The 18,759-nt window shown below is 38.4% G+C and overlaps 1 protein-coding gene across 1 annotated transcript in view; it reads left to right on the top strand.

Annotated features, from left to right (window-relative positions):
• Positions 1-7,612, top strand: part of UGCG (UDP-glucose ceramide glucosyltransferase) — a 35,148-nt gene extending 27,536 nt beyond the window's left edge. Inside the window, exons 4-9 of the mRNA XM_086869315.1 lie at positions 793-894; positions 1,290-1,402; positions 3,185-3,363; positions 3,782-3,868; positions 4,301-4,490; positions 5,157-7,612. Of these exons, the coding sequence (XP_086725441.1) occupies positions 793-894; positions 1,290-1,402; positions 3,185-3,363; positions 3,782-3,868; positions 4,301-4,490; positions 5,157-5,327 (842 nt within the window). The 3' untranslated portion in view covers positions 5,328-7,612. The remainder of the gene's footprint in view (positions 1-792; positions 895-1,289; positions 1,403-3,184; positions 3,364-3,781; positions 3,869-4,300; positions 4,491-5,156) is intronic.
• Positions 7,613-18,759: the final 11,147 nt, after the last annotated feature.

Here is an 18,759-nt window from a genome sequence, read left to right as displayed (position 1 = left end):
TTACTTCTGTAGCTTAATCACCAGTTTGCAGTAAAAAGTAAATTTGTAGTCACAGTCTGTGACATCAGTCCAAGAAAACTTTAGGAGGATTTTGATTTTGGTAAACCCCTGCAATTTTTCCTCCTAATTTTAAAATAGTGGTTTAAATCCTGTCTTTGCACTGAACTAAATGTGCAAGAAGTGACTCAGAGTTGTAGCTGTATTTGAGCTTGAGGTTGTGCTACAATCCTTTTTCATCTGCTTAGGCTGTATGGCTCTTTCTTTACCTTATTATTTGAATTAGTGGAGGAAAGGGGTATTAGAACAAGGTAGTAAAATGTATTTGTATTTTTTTTTTTCTCTGATATAAATCAAACTTAACCATGTCTGTCAGCTGGATGTAAAGGAGTGTGTCTCACTTTATTCTGCTCCTTTTTTATTTTTCTGCCGAAATCACTGTAAAATATAGTCTCCATGATCATAGTCTTAAAAAACAAGAGATGAATAATGTTTTCTTTACAAGAATGTAGTAATAAGCTTTATAGTTCTACTGCTCCTTTAATTACATTAATCTTGCTACCCTGCCATTTTAAGGAAGCATTTGAATATTTTTTCCTTTTATTTTTCCAATTACAAAATATGGAATTGAAGGTATACTTAAAAATATAAAAATTTTATATAAAAGTGGACTTTCAGAATTGGTGGGTAAACTTTTACTCTTCTTCAGCTTACATATTTGAATATTTTGGGTATTGAATCTGAATTCCAAAAACCCTCCATACATTAATTTTGTGTGATGTTTGTATTTTTTAGGTGGCAAGAAAGTTGGCATCAACCCCAAGATTAATAACTTAATGCCTGGCTATGAAGTTGCCAAATATGATCTCATATGGATTTGTGATAGTGGGATCAGAGGTAGGTGTGTATATGCTAACTGTGCTTATTCAATGTAAGCAAGCAGATTTTGGAGACCATTTTAACTGAGAATATAAGCAGAAATTAAAGTTAAAAGTCTGAAAAAAATGTTTCTGTGGAATAAGAGATTAACTTCTAATTAAAGGAGAAAATACCTTGAAAAATACTATTTAGACTGTTTTCATTTTATATGTTGTTGATCATAATAATTGTTAATCACTAATACTGTTCTTCTGAAACCATTCTTACAGTATGCATCAAAGCATATGTACCCTTGATACTGGTAATAAAATGGAATTATTAAATAATAAAATTATTTTAAAATGTCTCACCGCAGTTGTCTGCTAATAACAGAATTGCTCCATCGAGTGTCCTTTTTTTCATTTGTCACTTAGTAACACCAGACACACTGACAGATATGGCCAATCAAATGACTGAAAAAGTGGGCTTGGTCCATGGGCTTCCCTATGTTGCAGACAGGCAGGGTTTTGCTGCTACCCTTGAACAGGTGAGTGCAGTGTTGTGGGGTGGATTTTGCTTGCAAAACCTTGCTGAGTGAAAGCTGTATTCTGTCTCTTGTACTTTGTGAGTGAGAAAATGTTTATTTTTAGCTGCAGTCACACTTCTAACTCAGGGTAACTAGGACAGCTTCTAAATGCTCCAAAATGCCTCTGTGGTGCTCTGTTTATTGATTCAATATTTAAGTCTGAGCAATAAAGATTACAGGATACACATTTTAGATTTTTTATTTAAAATTATTTAAAAATAGCAGAATTGAACTGATGAATGCTTTCTAGGGCTTAGTCAGAAAGGACTAATTAATTCTATTTTGAGATCTGAAAAGGCACATAAAAATGGCCATGACAAGTCAAAGCTAAGTCCAGCTCATGTGGTATCTTATTTCCAATAAGATTTACAAGCAGAGCCTTTGAGGAAAGTAGAACAAAAGCAAGGCTTATATCCTGTTTTCTTGTACTATCTAACACCTCAGTGTTCTGTAATTTTCAGCTGGGAGACTACCTGAACAGGAAGCAGACTTGTATATTTACTAATCCTTAATATAATAGTATTTTATTAAGAACAGAGTTCTTAAATTAATTTTTCCATTCTTTTTTGAGTCCATGTGAATTTTTAACACTTAAAATTTTCTTTACGAGGAAGTTGCATAGCTCTCTTTGTTACAGGATGTGTATCTGCTTTACTCTGACTCTTGTTCTGTGGTGTTATTTCATGTCTCATAACAATTGCAGTGAAAGAGAAAGTGGAAAGTTGATTCCTATGCACTATTTTAATATTACTCATTCAGTCCTATTCTCCCCTCTATCTCAGTAAGTTCTCTTTGGTAGAATAAAGAGGTTGAGTTTTCTTTTTTGTTCCTTGTGTCTCAAGGCATGTAATTTAATCAATTTTTCTTTGGAGTTGGCATGTATAAGGCATTTTGGCCCCAAGGCTAAGTGATAGGGATGAAACACAGAAATGTGAAAGATGGAACTGTGGTGAAATTCACTACTCCATCATTGCTCTAGTGAGGGATGCTTCTGTGCTTTTTTTTATGATACAAAGTCTGAATTTTCTCTTACAAGAGAAAATTGGAAGACCCATAGCAAGAAAATTTCCTAGTACTGCTGTTTGTTAAAGCAAGAATTGCAACTCCTGCTTCTGTATTCCTGAAAGAGCTTTTTGCTGATCCAGTACCCTGCAAGATGAGCATGCCTTTTCTTGAATGAGTTATTGTATCAGTGTGAAGGGAGTCTACCCTAAGTAATAGTGTGAGGCACTAGCACTCATTCTGTTGTTTTGTAGGTCATTCCTAGTCTTAAATTACTGAATTTTATAAAAAGGTTTGCTTGCAATCTGAGTTTTTTCTTCAATATTTTTGTTTGCAAGTGTACTAAGTAAACTAATTTCCCATGCTTCCGTATAATCATATAGTAAGTTTCTAATGTATGCAGGAAGGCAGATCAAAAGAGGAAGGAGAGAACATGTCTGTCAGTTATCACCATGTAATATATTAATCTTAGTGGTTAGTCTGTTACTTAATATATTTTTAATACATCTATTCGCTGAGAAAAACCTCAGTAAATTGGAAATGAGATACAAAATGAAATGCAGTAGTTCAATATTTGGATTTAAAGCCAGCTTTTGGATTTGCTAACTAAAGGTCTTTCCAAATAAACCATCATGATTGGCCACATCTAGTGTTTTTCACCCTCCATACGTTGTCAGAGGAAAAAGTTGTCAGTGTAGTACTTACATACAGAGTTTTAAATGCCTTTTGTTCTTTTGACAGGTCTATTTTGGAACTTCACATCCAAGGTCATATATTTCAGCCAATTTAACTGGCTTTAAGTGTGTAACAGGAATGTCATGCTTGATGAGGAAGGATGTCTTGGACCAAGCTGGAGGACTGATAGCTTTTGCACAGTATATTGCTGAAGATTACTTTATGGCCAAAGCTATAGCTGACCGGTAAGATGACTCTGAAGTAAGCTTGTTGCTTTAGGTGTAGTTTAAATCTTTCTTTTTGTTTGCTTTTTTTTAAACACATGGCACATACTGTAAGTATAGGTGTTCATGTCAGCTTCATATATATATAGCAAACATGTTAATGACATGTGCTTTGTTCTGTAAATCTTTTAGAAATAATAGAGCCATATCATTGTCAGTTCCTTTAGAGAAAAGTTTCAGAGTTTAGCTTATGTATTAAGTTTTTTCCAAAGAAGAGTCTTGATAAAATACTTTTTTTTTTTGTCTACACCCATTGTAATAATAGGGCACATATGCCAAGGAAATTTTGAAGCCTAATAAAATTCTCGTGCACTTATTATCTAGTTGATTTTTGCATCTCTTATTTGCACATTTTTATAATAACAAATTCCTTTTTCAGGGGCTGGAAATTTGCCATGGCTACACAAGTTGCAATGCAAAACTCTGGTTCATATTCTATTTCTCAGTTTCAGTCCAGAATGATCAGGTAAGATTTTGATCTTTACTTCCTCTCCCACTCATCCCTGCCCCTTTCTTCTGCTGGGGATGACCTGATAATGAGAGGGAATACATTTTCCGAGCTAAATTGGTCTAATGCCCAGTGTGCTAAAGTTCAGTGCACAGCTTGATTTGTGCTTCTTTGTTAGCTCTGGGAGATAGAGACACTGACTTTCCACAGAAGAATGACTGTTACAGGTATTAAAAAAAAAAATAAATTAAAACACCCCTGCCCTTAGTACCTTTTAAATGCTATCCATAGCATCTTTGAAAGGGAGTTTTTTTATAGGATTTTATTTGGAGGTGTTAATTAAATGAGATTAGCATTTTAGAAAATACGATGATGGCTGGCTTGGTGAGCTGGGGGAGGAGGAGGTAATGAATAATGCAAAGTCAAAACTGATTTGTTTGTCTTTTCTAGGTGGGCCAAACTACGAATTAATATGTTGCCTGCCACTATAATTTGTGAGCCAATCTCAGAATGCTTTGTTGCCAGTCTAGTTATTGGATGGGCAGCTCATCATGTTTTTAGATGGGATATAATGGTATTTTTCATGTGTCACTGCTTGGCATGGTTTATATTTGACTACATTCAACTAAAAGGTGTTCAGGTATGTAAATTTATTTTCCAGGAGGTTACTAAAATTACTATTGCCATTCACTTAAGCAAAAAGCTAAGCTGAATTACAACCATAAAATAATTCTCTTGGCATGCAGGAAATAATAAGTCCAATCCTGTTACTTCTCAGTCTTCCAGCTTCAGTTATCATACCATGAAAAGGAGGAAGTGGTTTTGGTTGTAATTTTGTATTCTAAAAAACTCTGCACTTGCCTCTGACTAGGCTTTGAAAGTTCATCTGTCTCCTTAATTAATATTCATGTTTTAAATCTGCTCTACATGGGCATATGCAGAAATTTTAAGGTCTTTTGACAATACAAGACCAGAAGCTTTGATTTTTATTTTTATTTTGTGGGGGAGGGTTTATTTTAGTTGTCACCTTGTCTTATATGTGTTGAGATGTATGTGTACTTATGCATACATTTTTCACTTCATTTTGTTAATAATGGGCAAGGAGAACAGCTGTAACCTACTTCCAAGGCCTCATATTAATATAGAAAGGTGCTACAAATGAGATTGGGTTTTTATGAAGGATGCTATTGATATGTAAATTTGCATCAAAAGCTTTGTAAAACATTTAAAAAAGGTTTTAATTTACTTTAAAATTTCTCTGGAATTGTCAATATGATTAAATACTTTTTTTTTTTATTATTTCTAGGGTGGTGCTCTGTGTTTTTCAAAACTTGATTATGCAGTAGCTTGGTTCATCAGAGAATCCATGACAATTTATATTTTTCTATCTGCTTTGTGGGACCCCACTATTAGCTGGAGGACAGGGCGCTACAGATTACGTTGTGGAGGCACTGCAGAAGAAATTATTGATGTATAGCCACACGTTTGTAACTGTGAATGTCAAAAAGAGAAGGGGGAAAGAAAAGTATTATAAGTTGTTTATATACTTCCAAGAAAATCTACCTTCAGTAGTTTTATTACTTGTATGTTTGGTACCTGTTCTTCAATTTATTTTTGCATGGCACTTGCATCTGTGAAAGTACATCTGTAGTCTTGGCCAAATGGTTCCTTCCTCCTGTGTACAGATAAAAATAGGGAGAATTGGTCCTGACATCTGCTTTCTATTTAAATGCTCTGCAGTAGACTTTTTTTAAAAAAATGTCCTCCAGGATATGAACAGCTTCTTATTCCTTGGTGTGCTAGGTTAGCGAATCTAGGGTTAGATAGCTATTTTCCAGTTGGATTGCACAAGGCTGTACCTAGTAAAATCTCATAGGTACAGCTAATTTTTATTTTATCCCACTAAACTGAGCTAGTAATGGGACCTTGGGAAAGAAGCTCTGAAATGTTTTATGCCTACCTCTTGTAGTTGCTGCAGAACAATATGAATAGAAAGACTAAACTGCTTTGCAAAAACAAACTAAAGTAAACCTGTAGTCTTGTGTTTATATGTATATAGGGAATATTTTAATCATTGCAGTAACCAAAAGTGGACTGAGTTTGGTAAGAATGAGTTGGAAGGATTTACTGGTCAGGCATGTATTATGGGCATCTTTTGGCCAAGTCTGATCTGGTTCTGTCTTGAACCTCATTAAGCACTGTGCTGTTACTAGCCAAGGTGATCCCCTCAGTACTTCCATCCTTTTTTAAGGGGTGTCTGTTTTTCCCTGTGAGTGAATGCTTTCATGGTTGGGGGTGGGGGGTGTTGGGGGTGTGTGTGGGATGTAGTAGGGAGTAGAAGGGAGCAGAACTACATTTCAGAAACATTTCACACCTGAGCTATTTTCTTACACAATGTCTTAAGAATGTAATTTCATGATGCAGGTATTTAATATCTTTGTAAAGTGAACATACATACTATACTAGTTATAATTAAATATTCAATTGCAGTAGATATTGTGAATATATTAAAGGGCCGGGTGCGTTTGCTGTTACTGATTAAAACTGTAGTCTTAATTTAGATATCAAACTAAGTTTACTCTTGGCTGTTTGCCTGTTAGTCTAGCCTTTAAATTGGACTTCTGTATTCCAGTGGCATGACTAAAAGGACTAGATTATAATGCATGCCATAATTTTTCTCTCTGTTCCCTGTAACTTGGTTTTCAACCTCATTGTGGAATTTCATGATTTGTGGTGAACTGGACTTGTTTTCCTTGAACACTTTTTAGTTTAAAAAAAACCACAGCAAAGCTAGAGAAGACTGTTGCATAAGCCTTTTGTTTTTATAACTGTATTTATGCTGCTTTACTTTTCTTCATACAGAATAGCATATTGTCACCATGAATGTGAACTGCTATATACAAGGTTATGTCAACAAAGCAGCTTTAAAAGTTGGATGATGATGTGTAGCATATTAGCAATAATGACATGTATTTATAAAAATGGACTTTTTACCTTACTGAGCCAATCCCTTATCAATCATATGCTACACAAGTGTAATGTGTAGGTATTTGTTGTAAAACATACTCTGGGCCAAGATCCTTCATCCACCTTAATATCTCTTTTGCCTTACAGTAACATGGAACTTTTTAGTGGGCATTTCTGTATGAGCAAAGGCTTGTGATGCATGCTTCATTCTTTTCATGTGAATCAGGAAGAAGCACTTTTCCTGAGGAAAGTTTTACACTGAAACCTAGTCTAGTTGTGACCCACAAAAATATTCTTTTTTTTAATATTTTTTTTGACACAGTTGAATTTTGCTGACAATGTTTGTATCTTCATTTGTTTCATGAAGTTTGATGGCATTCATTTGGCTGCTAAAGTGAAGCTTAGCTTGCTACTTAGCTTTATTTCTAGGCTGATTTCTATGCAGGCAATGGAACAGAACCAAAAAAATAAAAAAAGGCTGAACAGACTTCCATTTAAAAAAACTAGGTGGGGATAATTGTTTAACAGGTGCTTTGGTATTAGTACAGCCATCTTTGGCTGTGAAAAATAAAGCTTCACTCAAGCAAATGGTTTCATTTGGGTATTGTTTGGTTGATGATGAAATGGAAACCAACAGTGTCAAATGTTGTAGACAATGCTGCAACAGAACTTTAAAAGTTATAAACAGCTAATGTAAAGTTATGTTGATCTACAGCTGTATAGAAAAATACACCATGTTTATTTAAAATAATTGTCTTGTTTTTTCCTTTATTTAAAAATAAATTTTGAATACAATCTGTTTGGAGTACTTTTTTCCTTTCTTCAGTGATGCTGTAATGTCACAGCTTTAAGTGCTTAAGGCAGTTTTGTTAGATTATATTTCTAGTTAATCCTCACAAGCAGTAAAGGGACGTGCCTTTCTAGTATTTTTACAGCTACACCATCTCTTTTGGATTTTATATTTGACTGAAATTAATTCACATGTGCTAAACTGTGATTTTGAGTTATCCTTAATTTTTTTAATAACTTCAGTGTGCAAAAATTTTACAAATTAACAGCATAGTTCCATATCTGCTGTCACTAGCCTACACTCAGATTTTAGAGATGATACCTTTGCCGCAAAACATGTTGACATTGGGAAGTAGTGTTGATCCTTGGCTTTCAGGTACACTAACTCAAATGCACTCTGAACTTACTTTGCCATCTAACTTGGCTTTCTGTCTCTTGTCTTCTCCACCATTTATAAGGATTGTGTAAAACTTAGTAGGAGACTGTGTTCATGAAAGAGTTGTTGGAATCCTGTATGCATGGCCTAAACAAACACTGCTGGAATCACTTGAAAGCTATTTATAGAAATTTAAATGTTCCTGAGTGTATTTTGTGCTCAGTACATTTGCAGCCACATGGTATAATACTTAAATCCTCTTTCTTCAGTCCTTTCATTACTTTCCTGCCTGCTGTTAAATAATGTTGTAATTTTATTTTGTACTTTCAGTGGAAGTCTCTCTCTGTTGAATTCCTTTTGCCACTCTCCCGTTTCCTGCTGAGTGCTGGCTACCTGCATTTCCTCTCGAGTCTGTTTTGACAGCTGGAAAAGCTTGTCTCTAACCACCTGTTTTCACAGATGACTTCTGCAAGCTGTTTCATTCATCTTAAAAGCTTTTAAGCTTCACACCTAATTTCTGATCATCTAATTTTAGGGTGGGTCTGAACTCCAGCTATTCTTTGGCTGAACTAGTTCCCCAACACCTGGTGATGGCTATTGAAGCTGAGGAAGACTAAAATTTAATATGGCAATAGATACACTTCAATAGTGTTTTAATAGTTACACAAAAAGATTTCAGCTTCTATAGTGTATGCTTGTATAAATAACACTTAGAAGAGAGAACGGCACTGTATAGAATGGCAATAATTTCAAATTTAATCCATCTTTTGGGTCTGAGAATGTGCTAGTTTTGAACAAATTATCAGATAATACTGAATTGTTTACTGCTTGTATATTCAGAGTGAATGCATAGGGTTACACAAGTTTTTTTTCTTACCTCCTAAATTAAAATCTGTAAGGTGCTCCTTAGTGTTATGATGCAGTTGTCTGGGCAGATAAGAATTTCCCTTCACAGAGTTATCTCTGCTTTTATGTTTGCTTTGGAGAATATATGCAGGATTCTTGTGTTAGTGTTGTAAAGCTGCTGTGTAAGTGAAACCAGGGTCATGGGATGTGCTTTAAACAAAAAGGTCATAAAAACAAACACGCAACACAAACAAGAAACATCCACCAAACAAACGAAACCAAACCAAAAGCCACCACAACCAAAGAAACTACCAACCACAGAGCCAAATGCTGCTGACTTGGTTGTTTCTGGGCCTTTAGAGTTGGAGTGCTTGAAAGGTTGTTACCAGTTGTGCACTGCACAAGCCAATTTCAATTGCCAGCTATCACACAATTGAGAATAAGTGATAATTCTTATGGTTAAATTCACAACATTCTGCTTTTGTTTGTATGGCAGATGCCTAAATTCTTCTCTGTAGTGGTTTCTAAGGATATGTGGCTGTGTTTTCAATTTTAAGTCCTACCTTGAATCAGTGTCCATTTCTTCCTACAAATCCAAATGAAGTGTGAGCATACCATCCAGCCTTGTGGATCCTAAGGCTTTGCTGATGCTATAAACTTGCAAGGCTGTGACTAGTGGGTTTCCTTTTTAAAGGAAAAAAGTTCTAGGTTAGTATCCTGCAAATGTTCTAACTATGCTGAATCCCTGCAGAGTATATCTGAAAGGACAAGTATCTAACAACCCTTTTTAAGTGGGAGATGTTTGTGCTGCCCATCTTCACACGCAGCTGAGGTTAAGATAACTAGCCAGCTTAATCCTGTAACCTAAGTTACAGGACTGTAAAAAGTAAAGTATTTCCAATGCTTTCCAGCGCAGCTTTTGGAATGTGTTATTTCTTGAATTCTCATCAGATCAAGAGTGAACTGCTGTTTATGTGCAGTTTGTGCTTCTGGAGAGAATATGCTTCTTCTTGATCTGAGTCAGATCTAATGATTTTTGCCTAATTGTTGGTGTGACTGCAGGTGCTCAATTAAGAAATGCAGACCAAGGAGCCCTGCACTGGAAGTTTATGGATTGCTGCTTCTTTCTGTCACATTCCCCCAACGCTTTTTTCCAGTTTCAGACAGGAAGGAAGGGCCTCAGCTAAAAACCCATGTGCCAGCTGGAATTAATGGGTATTTTATATGTAGCCAATTTGTGGGTGAATGAGAGAGGTCAGGCTCATGTGCCTGTGCAGGAAGCCAATAAATACACTGGGAGAACAAAGCAGGAGCTGTCAAAAGAAATCTCTTCACTGGGCTTTGACAAGAAGTGAATTATTATTCTTGACTTTGTCTTTGCATCCTCTGGGCCTGTGTTAAACTTAGATCTGATCACAGGATGGAAGTGAGCTCAATCCAATTCAAAGCTCTGCTAGCCCTTCCCCCTGCCTTTACTGTATGATGAATAGCTTTTCTTATTTTAAGGCTTGCCTGGTGCCTGGAAGACTGTATTTTTACATGTTGAACAGTAACTTATTTTTGGTGGCAATAAATTCGGCTTTTCTCTGATACCAAAATTCTGGGAGAGGTGCTGAGAGAACAGCAGGCCTGTAGAGTACACATGTAAAATGCAGCAACACATTCAAAAATGTCTCCCTAACCCCATAGAAATGATAAAATAGAAAGAAACTATGAAGCCTTTGGGGGAATCTGTACATATAATTTTTGTTTATCTATTGCATGTACATACATTACATAGATAAAGTTATATGTGCATATATTTTTATGTATGAACTTTTATATACAGATATATATGTACTAATGCCAAAATAAAACCTTGTAGGAAGCTTTGGATTTGGCAACCTATTCTTTCTGTAAGTGGCCCATACAAGTGAATTAATGATTTGCTAGTATAAAAGGCCAGCAGCACAAAGTTAAATAAATCATGAGCCACTGGGTCTAGTATTCTGTTCCATTTCACACCTTAGTAAGCAGACTTAAAAAGCTCAAAACCTGTAATTTTCTTCCTGGACTTTTTACTTAATAGCTTGTACAATGTTTTATCCATCTAGGCTTTTCCATCTTCCACTAAGAATTCAGAAACACTGCTTCCTTAGCTGGCAGCCCCCCAAATCTGAACAAGGCAAGGCACACACTTTTGTCACTTGCCTCCATTCTGTTCAGTCTCATTGGTTTCTGCTCATCCCTTTTGGGGCAACTGTTTTGTTCTTGGGGGTCTTTATAAAAGAGTTTTCCCAAGGAGAGAAGTATGTGGGAAGGCAGAATAACAGCAGAGATAGAACGAAGGAATGCAGTGTTAAATTTGCTTGTGATTAATGCTCCAGAATGAAGTATGGGAAAATCTGGCCACTTTTGCAACATACTGGTGTTGGAGTCTGAGACACATGCCCTTGTCTCTGATGCCTAACTCTGAGATCCAGGAGAACACTGAATTTCACATAACATGAAATTTATGAGCATGTTTTCATGGTGATACATGAAAATAACTGTTGAAGTTAGATAGAAAAGCTAAAAGTGTGTGTGTAGATTAGAGAGTTTTCTTAAGTCACTGGGTGAAAAAGTTTAGAGATTAAAAAAGTTTAGAAAGCAGAAGGCAAGATGGAGGATTTAGAATGTTGTTTCTTTTCCTTCTTTCCTCTTCATATTATTCTTCTCGAGGTTTTTGGGTAATAGTGAGTGATTGGTTAGAAAATGCCATAGTGCAGCACACAGGTGTTGGGTCATTGGGTCATTAAAAAAAATAATATACGTGTCTATTGTTAATTGGATAAGAATAAGTATAAAGATAAGTGCGTAGTTCATTGCCATTTTGAGCTATCAGAGCCAAAATGTGCCGGGTTGTAGTGAATTAAACTTATGCAGAAAGTCTGGAGAGACCAGCCAATTTTTGTGATAACACCTAATAAACACGAGAAACAAGATCCTAACAGGCTTTGGAGTTTTCTTCTGACCTGGAGAACTGAGAGAAGCGGGACTCCCTGTGAAGGGTATCCTGAAGGAGCTCAGCTCAGAGAAACTGAGAAATCCAGGAGCGAGGAGAAGTGCAGAAGAAGCACAACAGAATCAAGAGAGAGAAAGAAAAAACAGAATTAAGTTATATATTGGGTAACAAGGAGGAATAAAAGAGGTGAAACTTGGGAGAGATTTTTTTAAGAGTCCTTGCTCGGAGGGAGGCTGGAGATATTCCTGAAGGCTAAATATCTAGAATAAGCCTACTTCCATGAATTTTATGGGGCTTCCAGCATGATCTGTTTAAGGGTTATGTTGTATGGCTGGAAAAGGAGGAAAGTGTTTCAGTGGGGATTGCAGCCCACTCTGCAGGGCATGTCAACTTGACCTGTTGTCTCTGGATTACAGACCTTTCAAAGGCTGCCTTATTTTGGTTTCCCATGTCTCAAAGCATTCAGCTTACCCTCTTGCAGATGATTTGTAGGTAAGGGACAGCTTGTCACTGTTGGGCCTTTGGCTGAGCAGGGAGGGAGCTCCAGCTGGACCAGGCAGTTTTGGACTTTTCCCATGCTTGGGAATGTCTGCAGCCACAGACTTTGAGATGAGAATGTTATTTCTTAGATGGGAAGGTGGTGACTGTACAGGGTCTCTTCTGATGCTGCAGGACTGTGGTGTCAGAAGCAAACAGCGTGTCTAGCAGGGAGAAGCCAGGTGTTAGGAGTGTTGCTCTGTGAGTACTACACTGGTGGTATGAACTAGGAACCCTCTTACTAGAGCTTAAAATCTCAGTCTTAAAATGTTGGTGTGTTTCAGGCATCCTCCTGCAGTGGTAAGTGCACATGTGAAGCATATCTTGTTTGTATGCAGGCTGACACAATGATCTCATCACAGTGCGTCAGCAATGTGCTAAATCTTCTTGGAGTCAACAGTCATATTTGACATTCATATCTTTATGTGTGTACATAAAAACAATATTTTTTCAGCCAGAATGTAACTGCATAATATTTTCGTGCTTTGCCTGTTGAACAGATTGCTTTTGTATGCAACAGGTGATGACTAAAGAGATTATTTCATTTAGTTTAATAACAGCTGAAATGAACATCAGAAGTAAAGCTTGGCATTTCCAGCTCTCTGTCCAGTGATTAACAGAGAAGCTGGTGCATTTTTGCCTCACACAGTCTGTTCTTGTTGAACAGTGAACTCATGCTTTATGAACATACAAAGTCATAAACCAAGTCTGTACAGCAGGAAGGACTACACTTGTCCATACAGTCTGTCTCAAGGCTGGTTTTTGTGGGATCACAGCAAAACAGCCTATAGCCAGCAGTATTCTTAGGCAGGGAGGCCATGTACCCACTGGGTTTTCAATGTCAAAATGCTACAGATATCCAGAGAAAATTGTCCTTCAAGTCCTTCAAATGGCTGGCATGGGTGGTGATAGCTGTTTTTCAGGATCACAGAAGCCAGTTTTCTGGCCACAAAATTATGCTATTTTGCATTGCATGAGTAGGTAGCATTTTCTGCTTTTGTTTCAAAGCTAAACACAGATTATATCCTAAAGGAAAGTATCTTAGAGGATAAAGGAGCCTTTTTTACTAAAGTTTGTTTCCTTCTCCAAAATCCAGTAGACTTCAGTCTAAAAAAAGCACTATGGACTTTGTCTAATTTATAGCTCCCAACATCATGGGGTATTTTTCCCCCTTGTAGACTCTGAAATGTTTCTCAGCTCCCAGGAAGCTGACGTTATAAATAGGCTGGACACAGTTTTCTTTGGTTTTCTAGGTGGGAGATGGCAAGTGTCTGAAGGGACTGAAGCTCTACCATTTCAGTAGCTGCCTGAAGTCATCTGGTTTGTACTGATGTCCTACACCTATGAGAGCCATTTGCCCCCATTGCAATACTGCAATCAGTGGAAAAATGTGTTTTCTCCTGTCAAGGGAACTGTACCATCTCCTCCTGGCTGTTAGCAACATGTGAAAATCAGAAAGCACTAAAGGGCATACTAAGTTCCAGGCTGGGGAACCTTACCTCCGTGTACTACAGCGTGCACATGGTACAAGTCTGATACACTGATGCTTGGCAGAGGTTTTTTGGGAACTAGTTCTTGCCAAGGTGGTAATAAAAGGGGAAAAAAGAGGTAGTTGCTTAGCATTTATTTAGAGAAAAAGACATTGTTTGAAAAGTTGTGCTGTGGTATTCCTGTTAAAAAACAGTCCATGCTACACATCTAAACAATGCTTCCAATTTCTGGGCTCTTCTCCATACTTAGCTGAAACCTATTGTTTTGCAGAGAGAAAGGTGCATCGCTCCCCACTTGAGTTTGATCAAGTAACTAAATCACAGACATCCATTTTCCTTTGTTTGCCCAGCTTATAGATCTTAAGGGTATTTTTCTGTGTGGTATATGTAAATTATTTTACAATGAGCTCACTTTGTTTGGTTACCATCTCTGTGTCCTTTAGAAGTACTCTACAAATATCCAGAAGTCCACAAGCAACAAGTCAAAAGACACTGCTCTAAGAAAACTTCATGTGACAAAGAAATTTCTACTTGCAGTCAGAGAGTGTCTGTGCTACCACAAGGATCTCCTCAGTAAAAATGGGTTCTGGATTTTCAGCAGAAGGTTGGTAATCACTGCTGCTCCAAACAGCACCAAACAGCCCACTATAAGCATTCATGCAGCCCAGGGGGAACTTATGGACCCCCTGTCCATTCAAGACTGGATGTGTGAGCTGCTTGTTCAGGACTGGATCCAGGTGGATTTTGAGCATGCAGACAAAAAACTCTCTGGCCATCTTGTGCATCCACTCTCGCAGTAAAAGTATTTCAGAAAGTTCAAAAGCAATCTCCTGTATTTCAGTTTGTGCCCATTGTCTCTAACCCTGGCACTGTGCACCACTGAGAAGTGTGTCTCCATCTCATCAGGTTTTTGTTCATGCAGATAAGATGCTCTTGAGCTTTCTCTTCTCCACACTGAGCAGTCCCATCTCTCCTGTCATCTTCTCATATAATCAATCCTTCAGCTTCTTCGTTGTGCTTCTGGCATTCCCGTAGACTTGCTCGAGCTATGACCTTACCAGTGCTGAGTAGTGAAGGATCCCATTCCTCAACCAGCTGTCATCACTTCTTTCTGTGCAGGCCAAGACACCCTTTGCCTTTTCTGTGGAAAGAGCACACTGAAAGGGGCTAAAGTTCAACTAAAGGGCTAAAGTTCAACTTGGGGCCCACCAGGACCTTCAGATCCTTTTCTACCAAGCTGCTTTCCAGAATGTTAGACCCCAGGCTCCAGCTGTCCCCTTCTGGGTTCAGGATTTTAAACTCCTTCTTGCTGAACTTCATGATGTTCCTGTTGGGCCATTTCTCCAGCCAGACCAAGTCTCTCTGGATGACAGCATGACCTCCTGGCTGTCATGTGTACATCATCATGGTGTAAAAAAGGAGTATGAATCTCAAGTTATTTTACTTCAGTATAAATACAGGAAAACAATCCTGTTAGTCTAAACCAAAAGCAAAATATATCCCTCTTGGTCTGAAATGGAAACAATGCAATTGGATTGCTGATGGTAATCATTAGCTGTGACTTCTGGCTGCATCACTAATTCCTGAAAAAACTGGGTGAAAAAAAGAGAATAAATGAATTTTGTAAGTCCTTGATGTATCTGGGCACAGACTCCAAGTGCTTTCATTGCATATTGGATATGAGTCATCTTGTCTGCTTGAGGAAATCAACAACTTGTCCTGCACAATAACCATTCTTCTTTGCCCAATACTTCCAGTCTCTCTCCTAGGTTTCCCCTTCACCTGCCCAGAATTTCCAGGGCCATTATCTTACTTCTAGGTTTCCTATTGCTGTTTAGTTTGCTCTCTCTGCTCTGACTTCCCATTTCTTCCCTCCCAGCCAAGTAGAGATACAGGCTGCCACTCCCTGTCCAACCACACATCCATGGGAGTGAGGTGCATTTCCTCATCTCTGTGCCTGGTGCAGGGGCTGACATGGTTCTCTCCACTTTTGCTTTTCTCCATTCCTAGGAGGTACCAGTTCACATAGAAGCCAACCATGGGTGTGTTGCTGGTGTGCACCCTCCTGGAGGAGGATGTAAGCAGCATAAACCTGCTCCTCACTGGAGGACAAATGCAGAGGCAGCTGTGGTGCCCTGATGGTCACCATCCTTCTGACCATCAGTCAGTCTGTCCCACTGCTTCCATGCCTGGGAGATGGTAAGCAGTGGGAATGGGCAGCACATCTGGTGAGTGTACCATGGCTTGCAGCTGAGCTTAGGGTGCCTCCAGCCTCAGTGCTCATCGAACACAGTAACCTAGTAAGTGTGAAACCTAGTAAGTGTCGTCAGGGACTGCTGGAACGGGGTCCCATCCAGAGATGCTTTGAAGCAGTGACAAAGCCAAGGTGGAGGATAAAACAAAGGATTGTCTCCTGTGTTCTGTTTTTGCCTGGCTATCCTGAAAATGGATGATGGTGCAAGGAGATGCAGTGTGCCCAGCACTTATGTCCCTGAGAAATGCAACTCTCTTGGCTTAGACAAACAAACATGCTGGTTCTCCAGTGGCCATGGGCTCCTGAGCTTGACAAGGCACTGCAAATTGTAAATCTTGAAATACATCCTTCACAGCAGAAACTTGAGCATCTGCCACTGTCCAGGCACAGGTGCATTTGGGCACAGGCTGTGGAAGTCAGACAGTTACTGAATGCCACTCCATTGTGCTGGCTGCAGGGGCTGATAAACCCTTTGCAAGTCTATTTCAGCAAACTAAATTCAGTCACAAAGGAAGGAGTCAGATTTGGGTCCGGGGGAGTTCTGGGACAATTAGTTTTGTTTGTGTATTTGTTTGTTGCTTTAAAGTTGGAAGCCCTCAATGAAGGATCTGGTGGTTGGCAGAGGGAAGCAACAGCAGCGATCAACACCAGTATAATCTGCAGTAGGCTCACACCCTCAGACAGCAATGCCTTTAATGGCTTAGCACAGATTTCAGTGCACATGCTGGGTTTTGCATGTTGGGTTAAGTGATTTAGATTTTATGACTGGCCATTAAAGCAGCAGCTTAGTCATAAAATGCATTAAGCTGTGGGAATTTGAGTTGCCAATTGGATTAGTTTTAGCTTCAAGCTAGCTAAGCAACATTAACCCTGTGCATATTTTGTCTATTTGCAGTATATACACTTTAAAACTAAACATATTTACTACCATATTAATAATTAATTTGTAGTCTTTAGCAGGATATATTCTAAATAAATTTAAATAAACATAAGGTGTGATTACTTGATCATAGGTTTTGCTTGTAAGCAGAAAAAAACCCCCACCAAAATATGGTCTTGATTGATTACCTTCCTTTTATTTTATATTAAAGATAGGTAATTTTTATTTTAGTAAATGAAAAAATTGTAGATTTCCATGCTTACTTGCGTGCTGTCTGGGTGTGCTTGCATTCCTACTTGCTAAAAAGACCTTTTGTGCAAACACAATACTCTTTCAGCAGGGCACCAGATATTACAGAAATACAAACAAACCAGTTTTTAGCTTTGAATTTTTTCACCAGGTGGTACATCCTATTCCTGAGAAGCTTTATTATTTATCTAGCAGCTACAGGTTGGATTTCTCATTGTCTTCATTTGTTTCAGTGTGAAAGAGAGGAAAAGAGTATAAAATGTTGTCATTTTGAAATCTAGTATGTCTCTTTATTCTGGTTTGACTGATGTAATGATGCACAAGGCAGTGGATGTGTCCTCTGTGTCTTATTTGAATGGCTGTAGTGGAATTTGCAGCAGTGTTATGCGAATTAGTCTTTTTTGGCTATTACTGCTTTTTCCTAGCTGTTACCTTATTGAGACTAGCCTTTCTAGGGTCTCTTTTTTGCAAATGTCTCCTCTAGATTTACATTGCTCTGTGTGTATGTACTTTATACTTGCTCTCTCAGGTTATGTTCCCTGCTCAAGAAAGAGCACAAGGTTTTTTGTCTGTCCTGATGAAGTAGTGCATAGCAAGTAACATACACTGATGAAGTCAGACAAAGCCTCCGGACATTGCCGGAGGAGGAGATGAACATTTTTTTCCTTGGAAACACATGTGGCAAAATCCTGCACACCCACCATGACACTGCATTCATGCCTGGGACAAGGAGCAGTGAGAAATTGCTGTTGTATTTTCTGTGTAAAAGTGGCTGTACCCTGCAAGAGCAGGGTACCAGGCTCTGGACCTTGAGGCTTCACTGATGTGTAAGTAAATGCTGTGAAGACCCACAGCCCCTGCTGTGCATCATCAAAACCCATAAGGTGTAACTTCCTCCTAATCTACAATATCAGAACCATAATCTGAGCCAATGCAGACTAAAGGTGAGTACTTTTAACCCATGCCATGTACTAAGCTGTTTTTCTTCTGGGCTGTTTTTAGTATTATTTTTATTCTGAGTATTTACTCATGATCCCCATGAAAGGATTTTGAATCAGCTTTTGGACTTAGATGTACTTTGCAGATAACACTGTTCTCTTGCCTATTTCTTGCATTGTTTCTCTGGTGGCTGAACAGCTTTGTGATGTAATCTTCTTGGAAAGCCTGCTCGAGTATCACTGCATGCTGTTGTTTTTCTCATTAGCAGCCCTTTCCCTGTTCAGCCAAGAGCACAGCCCTGAAGCTGTGTATGTGTTTTTTTTCTCCACTTTTGGGAAGCAGAGCCTGTGGGACATGTGGTGTTGTGGCCACTGTGGTTCTGGGGACATGGGAGTTGCTGAGGAGGTGATTGTGTATTTTGGACAGCCCAGGGCAAACAGCCATTCCTCAGGTGTCCTGCTTCCATGTTAACTGACTATATGTAAACCCTGAGCAATCTAAAACGGAGAAATCATGGCTACAGGTTGTGCAAACCTGTAATCAGTGCCAATTATGCTGAGCCAGAGGCAGGTCTGAAGATGCCTTCTGCCGGTTTCAAG

Source organism: Cyanistes caeruleus, chromosome Z, assembly GCF_971803275.1.
Source record: "Cyanistes caeruleus chromosome Z, bCyaCae1.hap1.1, whole genome shotgun sequence".
Lineage (NCBI taxonomy): Eukaryota > Metazoa > Chordata > Aves > Passeriformes > Paridae > Cyanistes > Cyanistes caeruleus.
Note: the sequence above shows the minus strand (reverse complement) of the source record. Positions and strands in the feature narration are given on the sequence as shown.